The sequence below is a fragment of the Hypanus sabinus genome, chromosome 20 (assembly GCF_030144855.1).
Source record: "Hypanus sabinus isolate sHypSab1 chromosome 20, sHypSab1.hap1, whole genome shotgun sequence".
Lineage (NCBI taxonomy): Eukaryota > Metazoa > Chordata > Chondrichthyes > Myliobatiformes > Dasyatidae > Hypanus > Hypanus sabinus.
Window position 1 is genome coordinate 69,178,111 of NC_082725.1, and position 20,915 is coordinate 69,199,025.

The following is a 20,915-nucleotide window of genomic DNA, read 5'->3' on the forward strand; positions in this document are numbered from 1 at the left end:
CTGTGACCCCTCGTTCTGGACTTTCTCAACATCGGACACAATCTTCCTGCATCTAGCCTGTCCAATCCCTTTAGAATTTTATACGTTTCAATAAGATCCCCCTTCAATCTTCTAAATTCCAGTGAGTATAAGCCTAGTTGATCCAGTCTTTCTTCATATGAAAGTCCTGCCATCTCAGGAATCAATCTGGTGAACCTTCTCAGTACTCCCTCTATGGCAAGAATGTCTTTTCTCAGATTAAGGGACCAAAACTGCACAAAATATTCCAGGTGCGGTCTCACCAAGGCCTTGTACAACTGCAGTAGAACCTCCCTGCTCCTGTACTCAAATCCTTTTGCTATGAATGCCAACATACCATTTGCCTTTTTCACCACCTGCTGTACCTGCATGCCCACCTTCGATGACTGGTGTACAATGACACCCAGGTCTCGTTGCATCTCCCCTTTTCCTAATCGGCCACCGTTCAGATAATAATCTGTTTTCCTGTTCTTGCAACCAAAGTGGATAACCTCACATTTATTCACATTAAATTGCATCTGCCATGAATTTGCCCACTCACACAACCTATCCAAATCACCCTGCATCCTCTTAGCATCCTCCTCACAGCTAACACCGCCGTCCAGCTTCGTGTCATCCGCAAAATTGGAGATGCTGCATTTAATTCCCTCGTCTAAATCATTAATATATATTGTAAACAACTGGGGTCCCAGCACTGAGCCTTGCGGTACCCCACTAGTCACTGCCTGCCATTCTGAAAAGGTCCCGTTTACTCCCACTCTTTGCTTCTTGTCAGCCAACCAATTCTCTATCCACATCAATACCATACCCCCAATACCGTGTGCTTTAAGTTTGCACACTAATCTCTTGTGTGTGACCTTGTCAAAAGCCTTTTGAAAATCTAAATATACCACATCCACTGGCTCTCCCCTATCCACTCTACTAGTTACATCTTCAAAAAATTCTATAAGATTCGTCGGACATGATTTTCCTTTCACAAATCCATGCTGACTTTGTCCGATGATTTCACCTCTTTCCAACTGTGCTGTTATCACATCTTTGATAACCGACTCTAGCATTTTCCCCACCACCGATGTCAGACTAACCGGTCTATAATTCCCCGGTTTCTCTCTCCCTCCTTTTTTAAAAAGTGGGCTTACATTAGCCACCCTCCAATCTTCAGGAACTAATCCAGAATCTAAGGAGTTTTGAAAAATTATCACTAATGCATCCACTATTTCTTGGGCTACTTCCTTAAGCACTCTGGGATGCAGACCATCTGGCCCTCAGGATTTGTCTGCCTTTAATCCCTTCAATTTACCTAACACCACTTCCCTACTAACATGTATTTCCCGCAGTTCCTCCATCTCACTAGACCCTCGGTCCCTTACTATTTCCGGAACATTATTTATGTCCTCCTTAGTGAAGACAGAACCAAAGTAGTTATTCAATTGGTCTGCCATGTCTTTGTTCCCTATGATCAATTCACCTGTTTCTGACTGTAAAGGACCTACATTTGTCTTGACCAATTTTCTTCTTTTCACGTATCTATAAAAGCTTTTACAGTCAATTTTTATGTTCCCTGCCAGCTTTCTCTCATAATCTTTTTTCCCTTTTCTAATTAAGCCCTTTGTCCTCCTCTGCTGGTCTCTGAATTTCTCCCAGTCCTCAGGTGTGCCACTTTTTTTTTTGCTAATTTATATGTTTCTTCTTTGGACTTGATACTATCCCTAATTTCCCTTGTCAGCCACAGGTGCACTACCTTCCCTGATTTATTCTTTTGCCAAACTGGGATGAACAATTGTTGTAGTTCATCCATGCGATCTTTAAATGCTTGCCATTGCATATCCACCGTCAACCCTTTAAGTATCATTTGCCAGTCTATCTTAGCTAATTCACGTCTCATACCTTCAAAGTTACCCTTCTTTAAGTTCAGAACCTTTGTTTCTGAATTAACTATGTCATTCTCCATCTTAATGAAGAATTCCACCATATTATGCTCACTCTTACCCAAGGGGCCTCGCACGACAAGATTGCTAACTAACCCTTCCTCATTGCTCAATACCCAATCTAGAATGGCCTGCTCTCTAGTTGGTTCCTCGACATGTTGGTTCAGAAAACCATCGCGCATACATTCCAAGAAATCCTCTTCCTCAGCAATTTGGTTCACCCAATCTATATGTAGATTGAAGTCACCCATTATAACTACTGTTCTTTTATTGCACGCATTTCTAATTTCCTGTTTAATGCCATCTCCAACCACACTACTACTGTTAGGTGGCCTGTACACAACTCCCACCAGCGTTTTCTGCCCCTTAGTGCTATGCAGCTCTACGCATATCGATTCCACATCCTCCAGGCTAATGTCCTTCCTTTCTATTGCGTTAACCTTCTCTCTAACCAGCAATGCTACCCCACCTCCTTTTCTTTCCTGTCTATCCCTCCTGAATATTGAATATCCCTGGATGTTGAGCTCCCATCCTTGGTCACCCTGGAGCCATGTCTCTGTGATCCCAACTATATCATACTCATTAATAACTATCTGCACATTCAATTCATCCACCTTTTTACAAATGCTCCTCGCATTGACACACAAAGCCTTCAGGTTTGTTTTTACAACATTCTTAGCCCTCATACAATGATGTTAAAAAGTAGCCCTTTTTGCTTTTTGCCCTGGATTTGCCTGCCTGCCACCTTTACTTTTCACCTTACTACTTTTGGCTTCTACCCTCATTTTACACCCCTCTGTCTCTCTGCACTTGTTCCCATCCACCTGCCACATTAGTTTAAAGCCTCCTGAATAGCAGTAGCTAATGCTCCCCCTAGGACATTGGTTCCAGTCCAGCCCAGGTGCAGACCGTCCTGTTTATACCGGTCCCACCTTCCCCAGAACTGGTTCCAATGCCCCAGAAATTTGAATCCCTCCCCCTTGCACCATTTTTCAAGCCATGTATTCATCTGAAATATCCTCCTGTTTCTACTCTGACTAGCACGTGGCACTGGTAGCAATCCAGAGATTATTACCTTTGTGGTCCTACTTTTTAGTTTATCTCCTAACTCCCTAAATTCACCTTGTAGGACCTCATCTCATTTTTTACCTATATCGTTGGTACCTATGTGCACCATGACCACTGGCTGTTCACCCTCCCATTCAGAATGTCCTGCAGCCGCTCAGAGACATCCTTGACCCTTGCACCAGGGAGGCAACATACCATCCTGGAGTCTCATTTGCGGCCGCAGAAATGCCTATCTATTCCCCTTACGATCGAATCCCCTTTCACTATAGCTCTCCCACTCCTTTTCCTTCCCTCCTGTGCCACAGAGCCATCCATGGTGCAATGAACTCGGCTGCTGCTGCCTTCCCCTGATGAGACATCTCCCCCAACAGTATCCAAAACAGTATATCTGTTTAGGAGGGAGATGACCTCAGGGGACTCTTGCACTACCTGCCTACTGCTACGCTGTCTAGTGGCCACCCCTTCCCTTTCTGCCTGTGTAGCCTTTACCTGTGGTGTGGCCAACTCACTGAACGTGCTAGTCACGACTTTCTCAGCATCACGGATGCTCCAGTATGAATCCAATCGCAGCTCCAGACGCTCAATGCGGTCTGCCAGAAGCTGCAGTTGGACACACTTCCTGCACACATAGTTGTCAGGGACATTGGAAGTATCCCTGATTTCCCACATGCTGCAGGATGAACAAACCACAAGGCTGATCTCAGCTGCCATGACCTTCCCAATACTTACCTCAACTTTTGAAACTTTCTCCTTTGAAAGGAACTTACCTGGCCTCACCTCACTTGGAGTGAAGCTTGTCCTCAGCCTCTTCTCGTCGAAGCCTCTCAGGTCAAAACCTCAAATCTCCACTCCTTCACCGGTCGCTTTCCACAGGCCGCTCCGCTTGAGGTAACCCTCTATTTATTTGTTTGAGCTTTTCAAACTGCTTGGTCACCTGACCTCCATTGCCCAATCAGCTGCTTTCTGCTGAGTCTGAGCTATTCAAATCTTGATTGTCTAATCAATGGCTTTCTGCTGAGTTATTCAAATCTTGATTGACTTGATTGCACAGTCCAACTGCCAAAACTGCCAGAATCTCTCAAATCTCCACTCCTTCACTGGCCCACTAACTCACTGGCCGTTTTCCACCCAAGACATGCCCTCTTCTCATTGCTACCATCAAGGACACACACTCAAAATTTTAGGAAAAGCTTCTTCCCTACTGCCATTTAATTTCTGAATGGACAATGAACCCATGAATACCACTTCACTCACTTTCTTCCTTCTTGTCCTCCTTTGGCACTACTTATTTAACTTTTTCATGTCTATTTTTTCTGGTAATGTATAGTTTTTTTATTATGTATTGCAACATATGGCTGCTGCAAAACACAAATGTCATGACGCATACCAGTGATATTAAACCTGATTCTGATACTAACTACTTTGATGTAAAGTGAAGCTGTGACAAAACCATGAAGTAATGTTACCCAACTATGTCAACTATTCAAGACAAACAAAAATGTTAAATTAATTAACCATCTCTCACTTTTTAAAATCTCATTAATATCTTAAACAGTATTTAGCAAAGAAAAGGTACTGATGGGCATTTTTTGGGTTACAGATTTTACAAATAATGATCATTCCCTGTTTTCTTGAATGTATTCAGAGTTTAAACAGATAAGCAAGTAACAAAATAAAGGTTGAAGATTATAAAAGAATTATATTAAATAGTTGATGGGGAGGAACAAAACTTTCAATGACTTAATCAGTTCGATCTGAAAGAGACGTGAGAAGGGCAAGGTATTATTAAGATTGCAAACAGGAATATATTGAGAAATGTGGATGAACATAGGGACCATGGGAGTCTATGAACACAGATTCTTGAGGCAGATAGCAGTTAAAAGACAAACATATATCTTAGCTTTAACAGCAAGGCAAAGAATACAATAGCTGGGATTTATGGTAGAATGACATACAATGCTTGCTAGGCTACAGCTCAAAGGGTGCCTGCCTGGAGAAAGATACAATTATACAAGAAAGGTTACCCAGAAGATTTATGAGTACCTTGTCAGTACTGGAAAATTGCAGCTGCAAGGAAACAATGATTGGAAACAGATGGCATTGTGGTGAGAACAATTAAGGTGGACAAAATTATAGGGTGCTTATATAGTGTAAATGGGAAGGATTTACTTCTCTTAACTAAAAGGTGAAAAAACAGAGAGCATAGATTAAATATTTTTGATCAAAAAATTCAAGCAGAATTGTGGAAAAACATTTCCACCCAGAAATTAGTGAGGGTCTGCATCTCACTGCTGGAAAGGACCAGGAAGGCAGAAATTTTTCACCATATCTAGAAAGTACCTAAATAAGCCTTGACCTGGAGGATAATAGAGCCAATTACCAGAAGGCAGGATTAAGTTGGCTAACTCTCAACCAGTTAATCTGTTTTATAAATTTTCTAAGTTTTTATTTCAATGATTTGAATTCTTACCTGTGCACAGCTCTACCACAAGCCATAAGTGATTGTTTGTCTCATACCATTCATGAAATAATACGATATTCTGGTGTTCAATACCATGAGTGAGTCGGACCTATATTAAATATATATTTTAAAGTATTTACTTTGTATAATATGAAAACCAAATACAAAGTCATTACTTGTACCAATAAAGCAACACCTCAAACAAACTCAGTGATAGGCTTAATGCAAACCCAGGACAAACCTTCGATATTTGACAGATTTGCATATTCTATGCAATCACAGTGCCTAATGAATGCAGTTATTATGAGAAACTCACCCTATTTGTGATCTCTGGCCTTTTTGATTTGTCAATACATAAAATAGCCACAAAATTAACAGTTCCCTTCCTTCTGCCTTTGTAAACAGTAGATTTATTTCCTTTTCCAATTTCTTCATAAAGGACAAAGTTTTCCATTTTGATAATTCTGAGAAATGATCTGAAATGTTTAAAAAAACACTATTTACTCACATATTCACAAGCAATATTCCATCACAAAGTTACTAAAAAGCATTTTTCCAAGGTGCTTTAGATACATTTAAAATAAGGTCAAAAATGAATTGGAACTATTAGAAAAAAAGAATGGTCCAGTTTTAGGAATTGTCAAAATATGGGAAAAATCACCTCAAATTAGCACCATGAGATGAGAAATAGGGCCTGCAAGTGGTGACTCCAGCTGACAGAAGCAAAATTATAACTAATTTAAACTCAAGCACAACTTCAAATTTTCAACATTAAGGACACATAAACCAACTAAATGTCAGGGCTGAATAACATGCAAGAACTTCAAAACTGGATTAAAGCTGTAAAGATTAATGACAACGTGGCCAGGACTGGAGCATTATAGTGACAATGAAAGAGAAAGTCATGCTGCCATTCTTTTTTGGAATAAAGAAAACTGAGTTAAATTTCACAGTAAAAGACTAAAAAGGGTGCTGCACCAAATTTCAAAATGCATTTATTATCAAAGAATGCTTAAATTACACAACCTTGAGATGTGTTTGCTTACAGGCAGTCACAAATCATGGAACAAAGAACCCAATTTTTAAAAAAGACCTCCCCACAGAGAAAGAGAGATAAAATTCAAAACAAACCATGTAAACAATAGAAGCAGGCAACAACAACAGCAGCATTCCGAACCTGTTGAGTCCTCAGATCCAAATGTCCACGGCAGCCCGAAGTAGGCCCAAAGCCTCAGTATTCAGTTGATCATATTAGCGGGACAAATCATTGCAAAGTTCACAGACACAAAGCACAGCAGCCAGGGGCAGTCTCACAGCCTTAGCATCACAGAGACAAGAGCCCCAGTCTATCTGGGCCAGCATTTAAATTGTCTGACGCTCACGACAGGAACCAGGACCCACTGCCAGCGAATCACTCCGGGCCTAGATTATGCTGCCAGAGAAGCTGTTCTCAACCCCTCCAAATCAGCTTATTGCCCAGAGCGATCCAACCTTGCTCGACTCACAGCACCCTGCCTTTCTAGTCTATCTGGACCGATGTTTAGATTGCCCAAACAGTCTATTGCATCTTGCATCAGGACCCTGGCCTTGCTCAGCAAATCACTCTGGGGATAGAGGTACCACCTCTCAGTTGAAATTACCACACAGGGGGTCATTTAGCTCATTGTTTCCATGCTGACCAAAAGTGGGCATTATCTTCATCCCACTTCTCATCTCTAGGCTTATAGTTAGTGATTCTTCATTTCACCCAGGTACTTATAATGTGATTTGAAGATTTCTGCCTTTTGTACAGTGAAATTCCAGACCATCATTACTTATTCAGAAAGGTTTTTTTTCCTCTCACCCCAATTCCCTGGCAATTAAACTTATAAGCAGCCTCATGTAAGACACCCTGTCAAAGGCCTTCTGAAAGTCCAACTAAACAACATCTCCTTTGACTATTCTGCTCATTATTTCTTCAAAGAATTCCAAAAGATTTGTCAGGCAAGATCTTCTCTGAAGGAAACCATGACCAATTTATTTTATCATGTGCCTCTAAATAGCCCAAAACCACATCCTTAACAATCGACTCCAACATCTTCCCAACCACTGAGCTCGACTAACTGACATAGTTTCCATTCATCTGCCTCTCTTCCTTCTTGAAGAATGGAGTGACATTCACAGATTCCCAGTCCTCAGAAACCATTCCAGAAACTACCGATTCATGATGAATGCCTGCACAATCTCTTCAGCTACTCTTTCAGAACCCTCAGGTGCACACCATCTGGTCCAGATGATTTATCTGCCTTCAAACGTTTCAGTTCCCTAGCATCTTCTCCCTAGAAATGGCAAATTTACTCATTTCTGCTCCCCGACACCGCTGAACATCTAGCATACTGCTAGCGTTTTCCACAGTGAAGACTGATGCAAAAAAACTATTCAGTTTGTCCATCATTTCTTTGTCCCCCATTCCTACCTCTCCAGCATCATTTTCCAGCAGTCCAATAAGTACTCTCACCTCTCTTTTACATTTTATGTATCTGAAGAAACTTCTGCTATCTTTTTAATATTATTGGCTAACTTACCTTTGTATTCCATCTTCTCCTTCCTTATGATTTGTTTTTCAGTTGTGTTCTGCTGGTTTTTAAAAGCTCCCCAATCCACTAATTTTTGCTCTATTATATGCCCTCTGTTTTGCTTTCATGTTGGCTTTGACTTCCCTTGTCAGCCACAGTTGCATCATCCTGCCTTTAGAATACTTCTTTTATGGGAGGTATCTGTCCTACGCTTTCTGAATTGCTCCCAGAAACTCCAGCCATCACATCCTTGCTAGTGTCCCCTTCCAGTCATCTTTGGCCAGCTCCGCTTTCATATCTTGTAATTCCCTTTACTCCACTGTACTACTGATACGTCTGACTTTAGATTCTCCCTCTCAAATTATAAGGTAAATTCTATCATATTATGATCATGGTCTCCTAAGGGTTCCTTTACCCTAAGCACTCCAAGCAATTCTGGTTCACTGCATAACACACAACCCAAAAGAGCTGATCCCCTCATAGCTCAACCACCAGCCGCTCTAAAAACCATCACATAGGCATTCTAGAAATGCCTAGAAATTCTAGAAACCCCTAGGGTTCCAGCACCAATCTGATTTTCCCAAACTACCTGAATATTACAATACCCCATGACCAACATAACATTGCCCTTTTGACACACAGGTTCTATTTCCCATTGTAATTTGTAGCCCACATCTTTGCTACTGTTCACAAGTCTGTATATAACTTCCATCAGGGCCTTTTACCCTTGCAGTTTCTGAGCTCTACCCACAACAATTCTACACCTTTCAATCCTATGTCACCTCTTTCTAAGGATTTTGATTTCATTTTTTATCCAATAGTCATTCCTCCCCCTCTACCTATCCTTTAGATACAATGTGTATCCTTGATGTTAAACTGCAAGCTATAATCTTCTTTCAGCCATGATTCAATGATGACCATGTTATACATACTAATCTCCAACTGTGCTACAAATTCATCTGCTTTATTCTGCATGTATTCAAATATAACACCTTCAGTCCTGTATTCATCACACTCTTTGTATATGTCCCCCTTTTACACTGCAACTCATCCCGTTGACTGCAATTTTGCCCTATCATCAATCTGTCTTTGCGAGCAGTCTCACTACACACTGCATCTCCTTATAAGTAAACTGCCCCATCCTCAGCCCTACCACTGTGGTTTCCACCCCCTTGTCAAATTAGTTTAAACCCTCCTGAACAGCTTTAGAAAACCTGCCTGCAAGGATATCGGCCCCCTCAGGCTCAGGTGTAACCCACCCCTTTTGTACAGGTCGTACCTTCCCCAGAAGAGATCCCAATGATCCAGAAATCTGAACCTCTGATCCCCAGTTCCGCAGCCAGGCTTACTGTTACATAGCGCAGGCAGCAATCCAGAGACTACTACCTGGAGGTCCTGTTCTTAAGCTTTTTACCTAGTTCCCTAAAATCTCTCCAAAGGATCTCCTCACTTTTCCTGCCTATGTCCTTAGAGCCAATATGTAGCAAAACTCCTGGATGCTCACCCTGACCATTTAGAATGCTGATCAGAGACATCTCTGACCTTGGCACCTGGGAGGCAAGAATACATCCACAAATCTTGTCCCTATTCCTCTGACAATGGAACCTCCTATCACTACTGCAGTCCTCTTCACCTCTCTTTTCTTCTAAGCCACAGCACGTGACTCAGTGCCAAACACCCAGTCACTGTGGCTGCACCCCCCACCCCCAGTTAGGTCGTCCCCTTCAAATTCTACAGCTTGAAGCAACAAGTGTCAGGAGGGAGGCCAGTGGGGAGGAACAAATGAACAAGGGAACCATGGAGGGAGTGATCTCTGCAGAAAACAAACCAAAATCCCAAACACAGGTCCTGGATGAACCATGAGACCCGTAATCTATCAGAGGCATTCAAGTCTAGTGACCAAGGAAGTCATTAGAGGTCCAGGTACAATCGGCTGAAAGCCAGCTCAGTGGCGAAGTGGCAATTCCGAACTAAGCTTGAATTGATGAACGATGCTCGACAGCAGTACAGGGCTTGAACTCCAGCAGCTCTTGTAATCAGGCGACATAGGTGATAACAGAGCTTTGTTCCAGATCTCAAAGTCTTGTATGTTCGCTTTGACCATCAGAACATGGAGGAACCTTCACGAACTCCCACATTTCCCTGATGACCCTATGATTTCAGTCTCTGAGGCTGATGTGCAAGCAACCTTCAGAAGGGTGAACCAACAAAAAGCATCTGACCCAGGCCAGGTAATAATACCTGTCAGCGCACACAAAATGCTGGTGGAACACAGCAAGCCAGGCATCATCTATAAGAAGCACTGTCGACATTTCGGGCTGAGACCCTTCGTCAGGACTAACTCAAAGGAAAGATACTAAGAGATTTGAAAGTAGAGGGGGGAGGGGGAAATGCGAAATGATAGGAGTAGACTGGAGGGGGTGGGATGAAGCTAAGAGCTGGAAAGGTGATTGGCGAAAGTGATCCAGAGCTGGAGAAGGGAAAGGATCATGGGACGGGAGGCCTCGGGAGAAAGAAAGGGGGAGGGGGGAGCACCAGAGGGAGATGGAGAACAGGCAGAGTGATGGGCAGAGAGAGAGAAAAGAAAACAAACAACTAAATATGTCAGGGATGGGGTAAGAAGGGGAGGAGGGGCATTAACGGAAGTTAGGGAAGTCAATGTTCATGCCAGCCGGTATATAAGGTGTTGTTCCTCCAACCTGAATGTGGCTTCATCTTGACAGTAGAGGAAGCCATGGATAGACATATCAGAATAGGAATGGGACGTGGAATTAAAATGTGTTACCAGAGAAAGCAGGATCTCCCAGTGGCCACAGCTCAGCTTCACCCCACCCCCTCCGGTCTTCTCCTATCATTTTGCATTTCCCCCTTCCCCACTACTTTCAAATCTCTTACTATCTTTCCTTTCGGTTAGTCCTGATGAAGGGTCTCGGCCCGAAACGTCGACAGTGCTTCTCCTTATAGATGCTGCCTGGCTTGTTGTGTTCCACCAGCATTTTGTGTGTTGTTTGAATTTACAGCATCTGCAGATTTCCTTATGTTTGCTCCAATAATACCTGTGCTGATCAACTGGCTGCAGTGTTGGTTGACATCTTTAACCTCTTGCTTCGGCATTCTGAGGTACCCAACTGCTTCAAGCAGGCTTCAGTTACACACACCGGTGCCCAAGGAGAATAGAAACATAGAAAACCAACACACAATACAGACTCTTCGGCCCACAAAGCTGTGCTAAACATGTCCTTACCTCAGAAATTACCTAGGGTTACCCATAGCTGTCTATTTTTCTAAGCTCCGTGTACCTATCCAGGAGTCTCTTAAAAGACCCTATCATATTCACCTCCCCCACCATCGCCAGCAGCCCATTCCATGCACTCACTACTCTCTGCGTAAAAAACTTACCCCTGACATCTCCTTTGTGCCTACATATGTTGTAACCTGCCTCAATAACTATCCTGCAGTAGCACTTAGATCCACAATGATGAAGTACTTAAAGAGGTTGGTGAAGGAACATATCAACTCCAGCCTAAAAAGCGACTTGCATCAACTCCAATTTGTCTAACAGAGCAGCAGTCCACAGCAGATGCCACCTCATTGGTTCTTCATTCAACCCTGAAACATCTGGACAGCAATACACTCTTGATGCTGTACTCATTCTACCTGATGACTGTGTGGCTAAGCACAACTCAAATGCCACATTCAAGGTTGCTGCAAACACTGCTGTCATAAGCTGAAACAAAGTTGGTAATGAATCAGTATATAGGAGGAAAACTGAAAATTTGGCTGATTGGTGCCACAACAACAACCTTTTACTCAATGTCGGCAAGACCAAAGATCTGATTATTGACTTCAGGAAGAGGAAACCAAAGGTTCATGAGCCAGTCCTCAGCAGAGGATCGGAGGTAGAGAAGGTCAGCAACTTTAAATTCCTCAGTGTTATTATTTCAGAGGACCTATCCTGGGCTCAGCATGCAAGCGCAATTACAAAGAAAGCACAGCAGCACCTCCACTTTCTTACGAGTTTGCGAAGACTCGGCATGACACTCAACACTAACAAACTTTGATAGATATGTCATGGAGAGTATAATGACTGACTGCATCACAGACTGGTATGGAAACACCAATACCCTTGAATGGAAAATCCTACAAAAAGTAGTGGATATGGGCCTCATCATGGGTAAAGCCCTCCCCACTATTGAGCACATCTAAATGAAATGTTGCCTCAGGAAAGCAGCAACAATCACCAGGGACCCCCCACCACCCAGGAAAGGGTCTCTTCTCATTGCTGCCATCAGGAAGAAGGTACAGGAGCCTCAGGACTCACATCCCCAGATTCAGGACCAATTATTACTCCTCAAACATTGGCCACAGAGGGGATAACTTCATTGAAATATAGACTCACTTTCAAAGGTTCCTCATCACAAAATCTCAATATTTATTGCTTATTTGTTTATTATTATTCTTTCTTTCCATATTTGCACAGTTTGTTGTCTTTAGCACACTGGTTGATCACCCAAGTTGATGTAGTCTTTCTTTGATTCTATAATGGTTATTATTGTATTATGAATTTATTGAGTATGCCCACAAGGAAATGAATCACAGGGTTTGTATACACTGACACATATGTACTTTGATAATAAACTTACTTTGAATTTGTGAAACAAAGATTGGGGTGGAGGAGGAGGTAACGAAGTGTTTGGTGGCAGTGTCTTTGAAGATGGTGCATGTTACAAATAATCATGTTTTGGATGCGGAGGGTCACAGGGTAGTAGGTGAGAACAAGAGGAACTCTATCCTCGGTAAGGCAACTGAAAGATGGAGTGAACACGGCTGTCCGGGAAACGGAGGTGAGGTGAGGGCCCTATCAATGGAAGAGGAAGGAAAACCCCAAACTTTGAAGAAGAGGGACATCTCTGATGCTTTGAAGAACCAACTATTTGGTCCGTAAGTCTCACCTTATTCTGAATTGTTCCTAAGCTCCAAAACTTGAAAAATCTCCTTTCCTGGATCATTTTTCATTTGCACTGCTCTATTTCAGCGTTCAGCGTTTGAGAGCAATGGTAAATAAAATAAAACGATCTGTAAAATCCAACTAGAAGGCTCCTATAACCTGCCTGCAGGAACTCATTCCACTTTTCACTCACGGCACTATTGCTACAAAGTGCATTACGAACTCTGATCACTCAGCGACCTCTCCAAATGTTTGGCAAAGCCTTCAGAGCTCTATTGGGTGAATGTAAAAGTACAGCGACAAATACCAGAAACCTGTCCAGTGAGACGGTCAACACCGCGAGCCCCAAAGCCGTCGAGAGTTGTTGCAAAAGCGGGACCAGCATTACCAGAGTGCTGGTTCGGGTTCCGCCGTTACTCGCGAACAGGGTGTCCGGGACCAGCATTACCAGAGTGCTGGTTCGGGTTCCGCCGTTACTCGCGAACAGGGTGTCCGGGACCAGCATTACCAGAGTGCTGGTTCGGGTTCCGCCGTTACTCGCGAACAGGGTGTCCGGGACCAGCATTACCAGAGTGCTGGTTCGGGTTCCGCCGTTACTCGCGAACAGGGTGTCCGGGACCAGCATTACCAGAGTGCTGGTTCGGGTTCCGCCGTTACTCGCGAACAGGGTGTCCGGGACCAGCATTACCAGAGTGCTGGTTCGGGTTCCGCCGTTACTCGCGAACAGGGTGTCCGGGACCAGCATTACCAGAGTGCTGGTTCGGGTTCCGCCGTTACTCGCGAACAGGGTGTCCGGGACCAGCAGCGCCTCTCGCCTCTCGCTGACCGCGGACTCGGCGCGGTGCGACCCCCGTAACCCGGGACCCTCGGCGCCGGCTGAAACCGCTCAACGGCCGGAAGTGCAGGCAGCCAGGACACTGGCTGCAACACCGGGGGAGAATATTCTCATTGTACACCCAGTTCCTGGCCTTTAAGCCCGCCAGGTTCAATCACTCTGGCCTCCTCTTCAACAATTATATTTTACTGTTTGGTGGTGTGTCATTACCTGCTGGTCTGACCAGGCTGACCTCTGCTGGGCTGCGTTTTTAGGAGTGTTCTCCCCTCACAATGTGACAGAATGGCTGCATTCCCTGGTTACCGCTGAGGCCGTTACCCTGGTAACCGTGGCCCGGCAAACACGCACAGTACAGACTGGCCTCAGATCACACCGATTAAAGGAGTTACATGTATGAATATTAACTAAAGGGTTAGTAACGAACAACAGAGAAAAGAGACCCGTTTGTTTGAGACGGATCGCGAGTGACGTTGGGAAGGTGGTGTGGGTGTTCACACTGACCGTGAGTGACAGAGAAGTTCAAGATGAGCTCCAGCTTGTGCACATTGGACTGTTTAATTAGAATGAGCCCTTTCCTTTTTGTTATTCTTTACTAACCCTGTAGTTAATATTCATAAGTATAATTCCTTTAATCGTATGCAGTGTTGTCTGGCACTAATTTGTAACAGGGTATCAGATAACGCAGGATCCACACCAACTGGGGGTTGGGGGCTCATGCCTCAGTCTCACACGTTTGGTGGGGCCGGAGATTGTCTTCCCTAACCTGAGTGTTTCATTATGGGATATCATCTGGGATCGATTTCGTTGGATGCTGTGTGATTGCCCTGAACATTGATCCAATGGCTTGTGTGTTTAAGTCTGTGTTAAGATACTGTTTAGTAAAGTGATGACGATATGTGGTTATGGACACTGCAGAGGTGGAGCGGAGGTTTGATAAAATGATGGGCAAAGACTTTGGTTTCGTCCAGACTAGCACTGACGTAGAACTGCCTGCTACCATTGGGGCCCCAGGAGAGAGGGGGCCGTGAGCTGTTCGTACTTCCCGGGAGGAGGGGAGTAAAGGCGAGTATGTTGAATCGGAAGCTGAGTTTCCCGTAGCTGGGGGTGGAGGCTTTAAAGACAAGTTGCTCTCGTTTCTGCGGAGCGAGGGGAAGCTGTGGTTTGATGGAGAGGATCTAATCAGTCCTCCAGCGAGGGCTGAGCATTCTGAGTTGGTAGCGGCCCTAAGCGGGTGAATAAATGGTAAAATGGCCAGGTTCAAAGTCCCAGCTATTGCAGGCTCAGCTTGTTGTCGGGAACAAAGCCCCCCCCCCCCCCAAAGGGGAAGACGAGTATGAGACTTGGGCAGAACAGACCTCTCTGTTGCTGGATGAGGGGCAGTGATCGGTTGAAAATTTGAAGGGGCAGGTTGTTGACAGAGTGAGATCCGTAAAGCCAGAGAACCTCTTTGCTACTACTGCGGCCTACATGCAAGCACTAGAAAAGATGATGGGAAGGATGATAGGAAGCCCATTGGAGCTTGTGACGGGGTTTCAACTGTCTGCTTACAGTTTTTGGCTGGAGAGGCAGCTAAATTGCTTGTGACGCAGAGGGGCCATTCAGACAGCTGAGGTGAATCAGTTACGAATGGCCAAGTGGCGAAAGGTGCCTATTTGCCGGATCTCATCACTTGGGGTCTCCGAATGTCAAATAAGACGCGCTCCCCCCTTTGTCGAGCTGATCAGAAAAGTAAGAATGTGATGGAGGCATGGGAGGGCTCCCTCCGAAGGTTACAGTCCTTGGTAGTGGTCCTCTTGGTTGAGGTGAACACTGGTAACCCGCCCCGGGAAGTGGTGAAGGAGCTCGCGGTGGAGTTTAGGGCTGAGAGGTCCCTGCTGTTATCAGTGTGTGTACAATAGAGTGGATAGACTGATCCCCTAAGAGGAGAGACTATGCAGAGCACTGCGAGTGGCCGGGGTCCCACGAGAAGGGGAGCAGCCAGTATTGCCTGTTGTAACTGTGGTGAAGAGGGACACTTGAGGTGGGAGTGTGACAGAAAACCCTTCACAGAGTGAGCCCCAAGGTACCTAACCGGAGAGACCCAGTGAGGGAATGGCCAGGAGGGGGGGGGGGGGCGCAAGTTCCCAGCAATATATCCAGGAACCCCCAAAAGCTAAAAACCCTTTTCTTAAAGGCTTAGTGGGGCCAATAGAAACATAGAAAACCTACAGCACAATACAGGCCCTTCGGCCCACAAAGCTGTGCCGAACTTGTCCTGACCTGAGCATTACCTTGGTTTACCCATAGCCCTCTATTTTTCTGAGCTCCACGTAGCTGTCCAGGAGTTTCTTAAAAGATCCTATCATATCCGCCTCCACCACCAGCACCAGCAGCCCATTCCACACACTCACCACTCTCTGCATAAAAAAACTTATCCTTGACATCTCCTCTGTACCTGCTTCCAAGCACCTTAAAACTGTGTCCTCTCGTGTAGCCATTTCAGCCCTGGGAAAAATCCTCTGACTATCCACAAAATCAATGCTTCTCATCATCTTGTATACCTCTATCAGATCACCTCTCATCCTCCATCACTCAAAGGAAAAAAGACCTATTCTCATAAGGCATGCTCCCCAATCCAGGCAACATCTTGTAAATCTCCTCTGCACCCTTTCCATGGTTTCCACATCCTTCCTACAGTGAGGCGACCAGAAATGAGCACAATACTCTAAGTGGGGTCTGACCGGTGTCATATGTAGCTATAACATTACCACTCAACTCACCCACGATTGATGGAGGCCAATGCACCGTAGTCTTTCTTAACCACAGAGTCAACCTGTGTAGCAGCTTTGAATGTCCTATGGGCTCGGACCCCAAGATCCCTCTGATCCTCCACACTGCCAAAAGTCTTACCATTAATGCTATACTCTCCCATCATATTTGACCTACCAAAATGAACCACCTCACACTGATCTGGGTTGAACTCCATCTGCCACTTCTTAGCCCATTTTTGCATCCTATCAATGTCCCACTGTAACCTCTGACAGCCCTCCACACTATCCACAACACCCCCAACCTTTGTGTCATCAGCAAATTCACTAACCCATCCCTCCACTTCTTCATCCGGGTCATTTATAAAACTCACTAAGAGCAGGGGTCCCAGAACAGATCCCTGAGACACTCCACTGGTGACCGACCTCCATGCAGAATATGACACATCTACAACCACCCTTTGCCTTCTGTGGGCAAGCCAGTTCTGGATCCACAAAGCAACGTTCCCTCGGATCCCATGCCTCCTTACTCTCTCATTAAGCCATGCATGGGAACCTTATCAAATGCCTTGCTGAAATCCATATACGCTACATCTACTGCTCTTCCTTCATCAATGTGTTCAGTCACATCCTCAAGAAGTTCAATCAGGCTCGTAAAGCATGACCCGCCTTTCACAAAGCCATGCTGACTATTCCTAATCATATTATGCCTTTCCAAATGCTCATAAATCCTGCCTCTCAGGATTTTCTCCATCAACTTACCAAGCAGTGAAGTAAGACTCGCTGGTCTATAATTTCCTGGGCTGTCATTACTCCCTTTCTTGAATAAAGGAACAACATTCACAACCCTCCAATCCTCCGGAACCTCTCCCATCCCCATTGATGATACAAAGATCATCGCCAGAGGCTCAGCAATCTCCTCTCTCACCTCCCACAGTAGCCTGGGATACATCTCGTCCGGTCACAGTGACTTATCCAACTTGATGCTTTCCAAAAGCTCCAGTACGTCCTCTTAATTAACACCTACATGCTCAATCTTTTCAGTCCACTGTAAGTCATCCCTACAATCACCAAGATCCTTTTCCGCAGTGAATACTGAAGCAAAGTATTCATTAAGAACCTCTGCTAACTCCGGTTCCATACACACTTTTCCACTGTCACACTTGATTGGTCGTATTCTGTCACATCTTATCCTCTTGCTCTTCACATACTTGTAAAATGCCTTGGGGTTTTCCTTAATCCTGTCCGCCAAAGGCCTTCTCGTGGTCCCTTTTGGCTCTCCTAATTTTGTTCTTAAGCTCCTTCCTGCTAGCCTTATAATCTTCCAGATCATTATCATTACCTAGTTTTTTGAAACTTTTCGTAAGTTCTTCTTTTGACAAGATTTACAACAGCATTTGTACACCACGGTTCCTGTACCCTACCATCCTTTCCCCATCTCATTGGAACGTACCTGTGCAGAACTCCACACAAATATCCCCTGAACATTTGCGACATTTCTTCCGTTCATTTCCCTGAGGATATCCGTTCCCAATTTATGCTTCCAAGTTCCTGCCTGATAACCTCATATTTCCCTTTACTCCAATTAAATGCTTTCCTAACTTTTCTGTTCCTATCCCTCTCCAATGCTATGGTAAAGGAGATAGAACTGTGATGACTATCTCCAAAATGCTCTCCCACTGAGAGATCTGACACCTGACCAGGTTCATTTCCCATTACCAGATCAAGTACAGCCTCTCCTCTTGTAGGCTTATCTACACATTGTGTCAAGAAACCTTTTTGAACACACCCAACAAACTCCACCCCATCTAAACCCCTCGCTCTAGGGACATGCAAATCGATATCTGGGAAATTAAAATCTCCCACCATGACAACCCTGTTATTATTACTCCTTTTCAGAATCTGTCTCCCTATCTGCTCCTCGATGACCCTGTTACTATTGGGTGGTCTATAAAAAACACCCAGTAGAATTATTGACCCCTTCCTGTTCCTAACCTCCACCCACAGAGACTCCATAGACAATCCCTCCATGACGTCCACCTTTTTTGCAGCTGTGACACTATCGCTGATCAACAGTGCTACACCCCCACCTCTTTTGCCTCCCTTCCTGTCCTTTCTGGAACACCTAATGCCTGGCACTTGAAGTAACCATTCCTGCCCCTGATCCATCTAAGTCTCTGTAATGGCCACCACATCATATCTCCAAGTACTGATCCATGCTCTAGGATCATCCACTTTGTTCATAATATTCCTGGTATTAAAATAGACACATCTCAAACCATCAGTCTGAGTGCATGTCTTTTCTATCACCTGCCTATCCTCCCTCTCGCACTGCCTACAAGCTTTCTCTATTGCAAGAGAGAAGGTGTTCAAAAAGCTGAAAGACCTAAAGGTACATAAGTCACCCAGAGGAGTTTACTTGTGGGCCACCCTCCTCTCCCTGCGTCTCATCAGTTTGGTTCCCATCCCCCAGCAATCCTAGTTAAACTCTCCCCAGTAGCCTTAGCAAACCTCCTCGCCAGGATATTGGTCCCCCTGGGATTCAAGTGCAACCCGTCCTTCTTGTACAGGTCACTCCTGCCCCAGAAGAGGTCCCAATGATCCAGAAATCTGAATCCCTGCACCCTGCTCCAATCCCTCAGCCATGCATTTATCCTCCACCTCTCTCTATTCCAATACTCACTGTCATGTGGCACAGGCAGTAATCCCGAGATTACTACCTTTGTGGTCCTGCTTCTCAAATTCCTTCCTAACTCCCCATAACCTGTTTTCAGGACCTCTTCCCTTTTCTTGCCTATGTCATTGGTACCAATATGTACCAAGACCTCTGGCTGTTCTCCGTCTACTTCAGGATATTGTGGACACGATCAGAAACATACTGGACCCTGGCACCTGGGGAGCAAACTACCATCTGTGCTTCTATCCTGTGTCCACAGAATTGCCTGTCTGACCTTCTAAGTACAGTCCCCAATCATTGCTGCCATCCTCTTCCTTTCCCTACCCTTCTGAGCCACAGAGTCAGACTCTATGCCAGCAGTGCAGCCATTGTTGCTTCCCCCAAGTAGGCCGTTCCCCCCCCCAACAGTACTCATACAGGAGTACTTATTGTCAAGGGGTACAGCCACAGGGGTGCTCTCTAGCCTCTGTCTCCTGCCCTTCCCTCTCCTGACTGTTACCCACTTATCTGTCTCCCCAGGACCTGATGTGACTGCCTATAGATCCTCTCTATCACCTCCTGACTCTCCCTGACCAGAGGAAGGTCATCGCGCTGCATCTCCAGTTCCCTCACACGGTCCCTAAGGAGCTACAGCTCAACACACCTGGCACAGATGCGGCTGTCCGGGAGGCTGAGAATCTCCCAGTCTTCCCACATCTGACACAGAGCACAGAACACCAACCTCACACATGTTCTTTCTGCCAATAATCTATGCAGATAACCCACCTCACTCCAACCCATTATTGCCTAAGCCCCGTTGAGCCAAAGTCTTCCTTCTCTGTCTCTCTCTACTGTGTCGCCTGCTCTATAAAGCTGTCTCCTTTTAAGCTCTTCTCGCTGTTCTCACTGGCTGACGTCCACACATTTGTACAGTTGTGCCCCAATCAAACTGCTGAAGAAATAACCAAGCTCTGGTGTATTGCTGCAGATTGAGGGTATTTATGCTCGAGCCATACTTGACACCAGCTCTCAGGTTACTCTGCTGTACCGTTCATTTTACAACTGGTATTTGACGCATTTACCATTGATGTCACGCAGTGCGCTAGAGACCTGGGGTCTTAGTATAGATGACTATCTGTACGATGGTTACTTGTCAACGAAGCTGGAGTTTTCGGAGGCAGATGTTGAGTAGTTGAGGTCCTTGATACATTAGTGCTGGTTTGTCTGGAGCCAATCAAGACAAAGCCTCAATTCTCGTGGGGATGAATTCTCCGTTTCTGAGGAGCTGGTGGGAGCCTGCAAGGAGAAAGTTGGAGAGAACTTTCTGAAAACGCCACCCATTCACCCTGTGTTCCGAGCTGCTTTCGAGGATGTGCATGGTCACACTGGGCTGGATGAAGAGCATAAACGAGGGACTGTGTGGTTCACCCTGTCAAAACCAGTCGTGTTACAGCCTGGGGAAGTGGCAAGAGTGAAGGGAAACACAAAATTTCCCAGAGAAAGGTCATGGCGACTGGTACCTGCAGAGGTGGAGGATGTACGCCAACATCTGTGGAAGCTGAAGGAAGCTGAGATCAACACTGAGTCCAGAAGCCCTTATGTGTCTCCAATAGTAATGGCCAGGAAGAACGGGAAGGTACGGTGTATGTGAACTTTCGGACTCTGAACAGGCATACAGTCCCCGACCAGTTTCGAGGAA

General features: G+C 45.0%; 1 protein-coding gene across 15 annotated transcripts in view; it reads right to left on the reverse strand.

The window, feature by feature from the left end:
- The window catches only part of ulk4 (unc-51 like kinase 4), a 712,463-nt gene extending 698,336 nt beyond the window's left edge, over positions 1-14,127 (reverse strand). For 10 of the 15 annotated variants that reach the window (XM_059945717.1, XM_059945718.1, XM_059945712.1 and 7 more), the window contains exons 1-3: positions 13,727-13,864; positions 5,792-5,951; positions 5,485-5,584 (exon numbers count right to left, since the gene is read on the reverse strand). In XM_059945717.1, the coding sequence (XP_059801700.1) occupies positions 5,485-5,584; positions 5,792-5,929 (238 nt within the window). In that variant the 5' untranslated portion in view covers positions 5,930-5,951; positions 13,727-13,864. Of the gene's footprint in view, positions 1-5,484; positions 5,585-5,791; positions 5,952-6,606; positions 10,329-13,366; positions 13,693-13,726; positions 13,865-14,023 lie in introns of those variants that run through there. The other 5 variants (XM_059945716.1, XM_059945713.1, XM_059945715.1 and 2 more) reach the window with 5 other exon arrangements.
- Between the last annotated feature and the right edge of the window lie 6,788 nt (positions 14,128-20,915).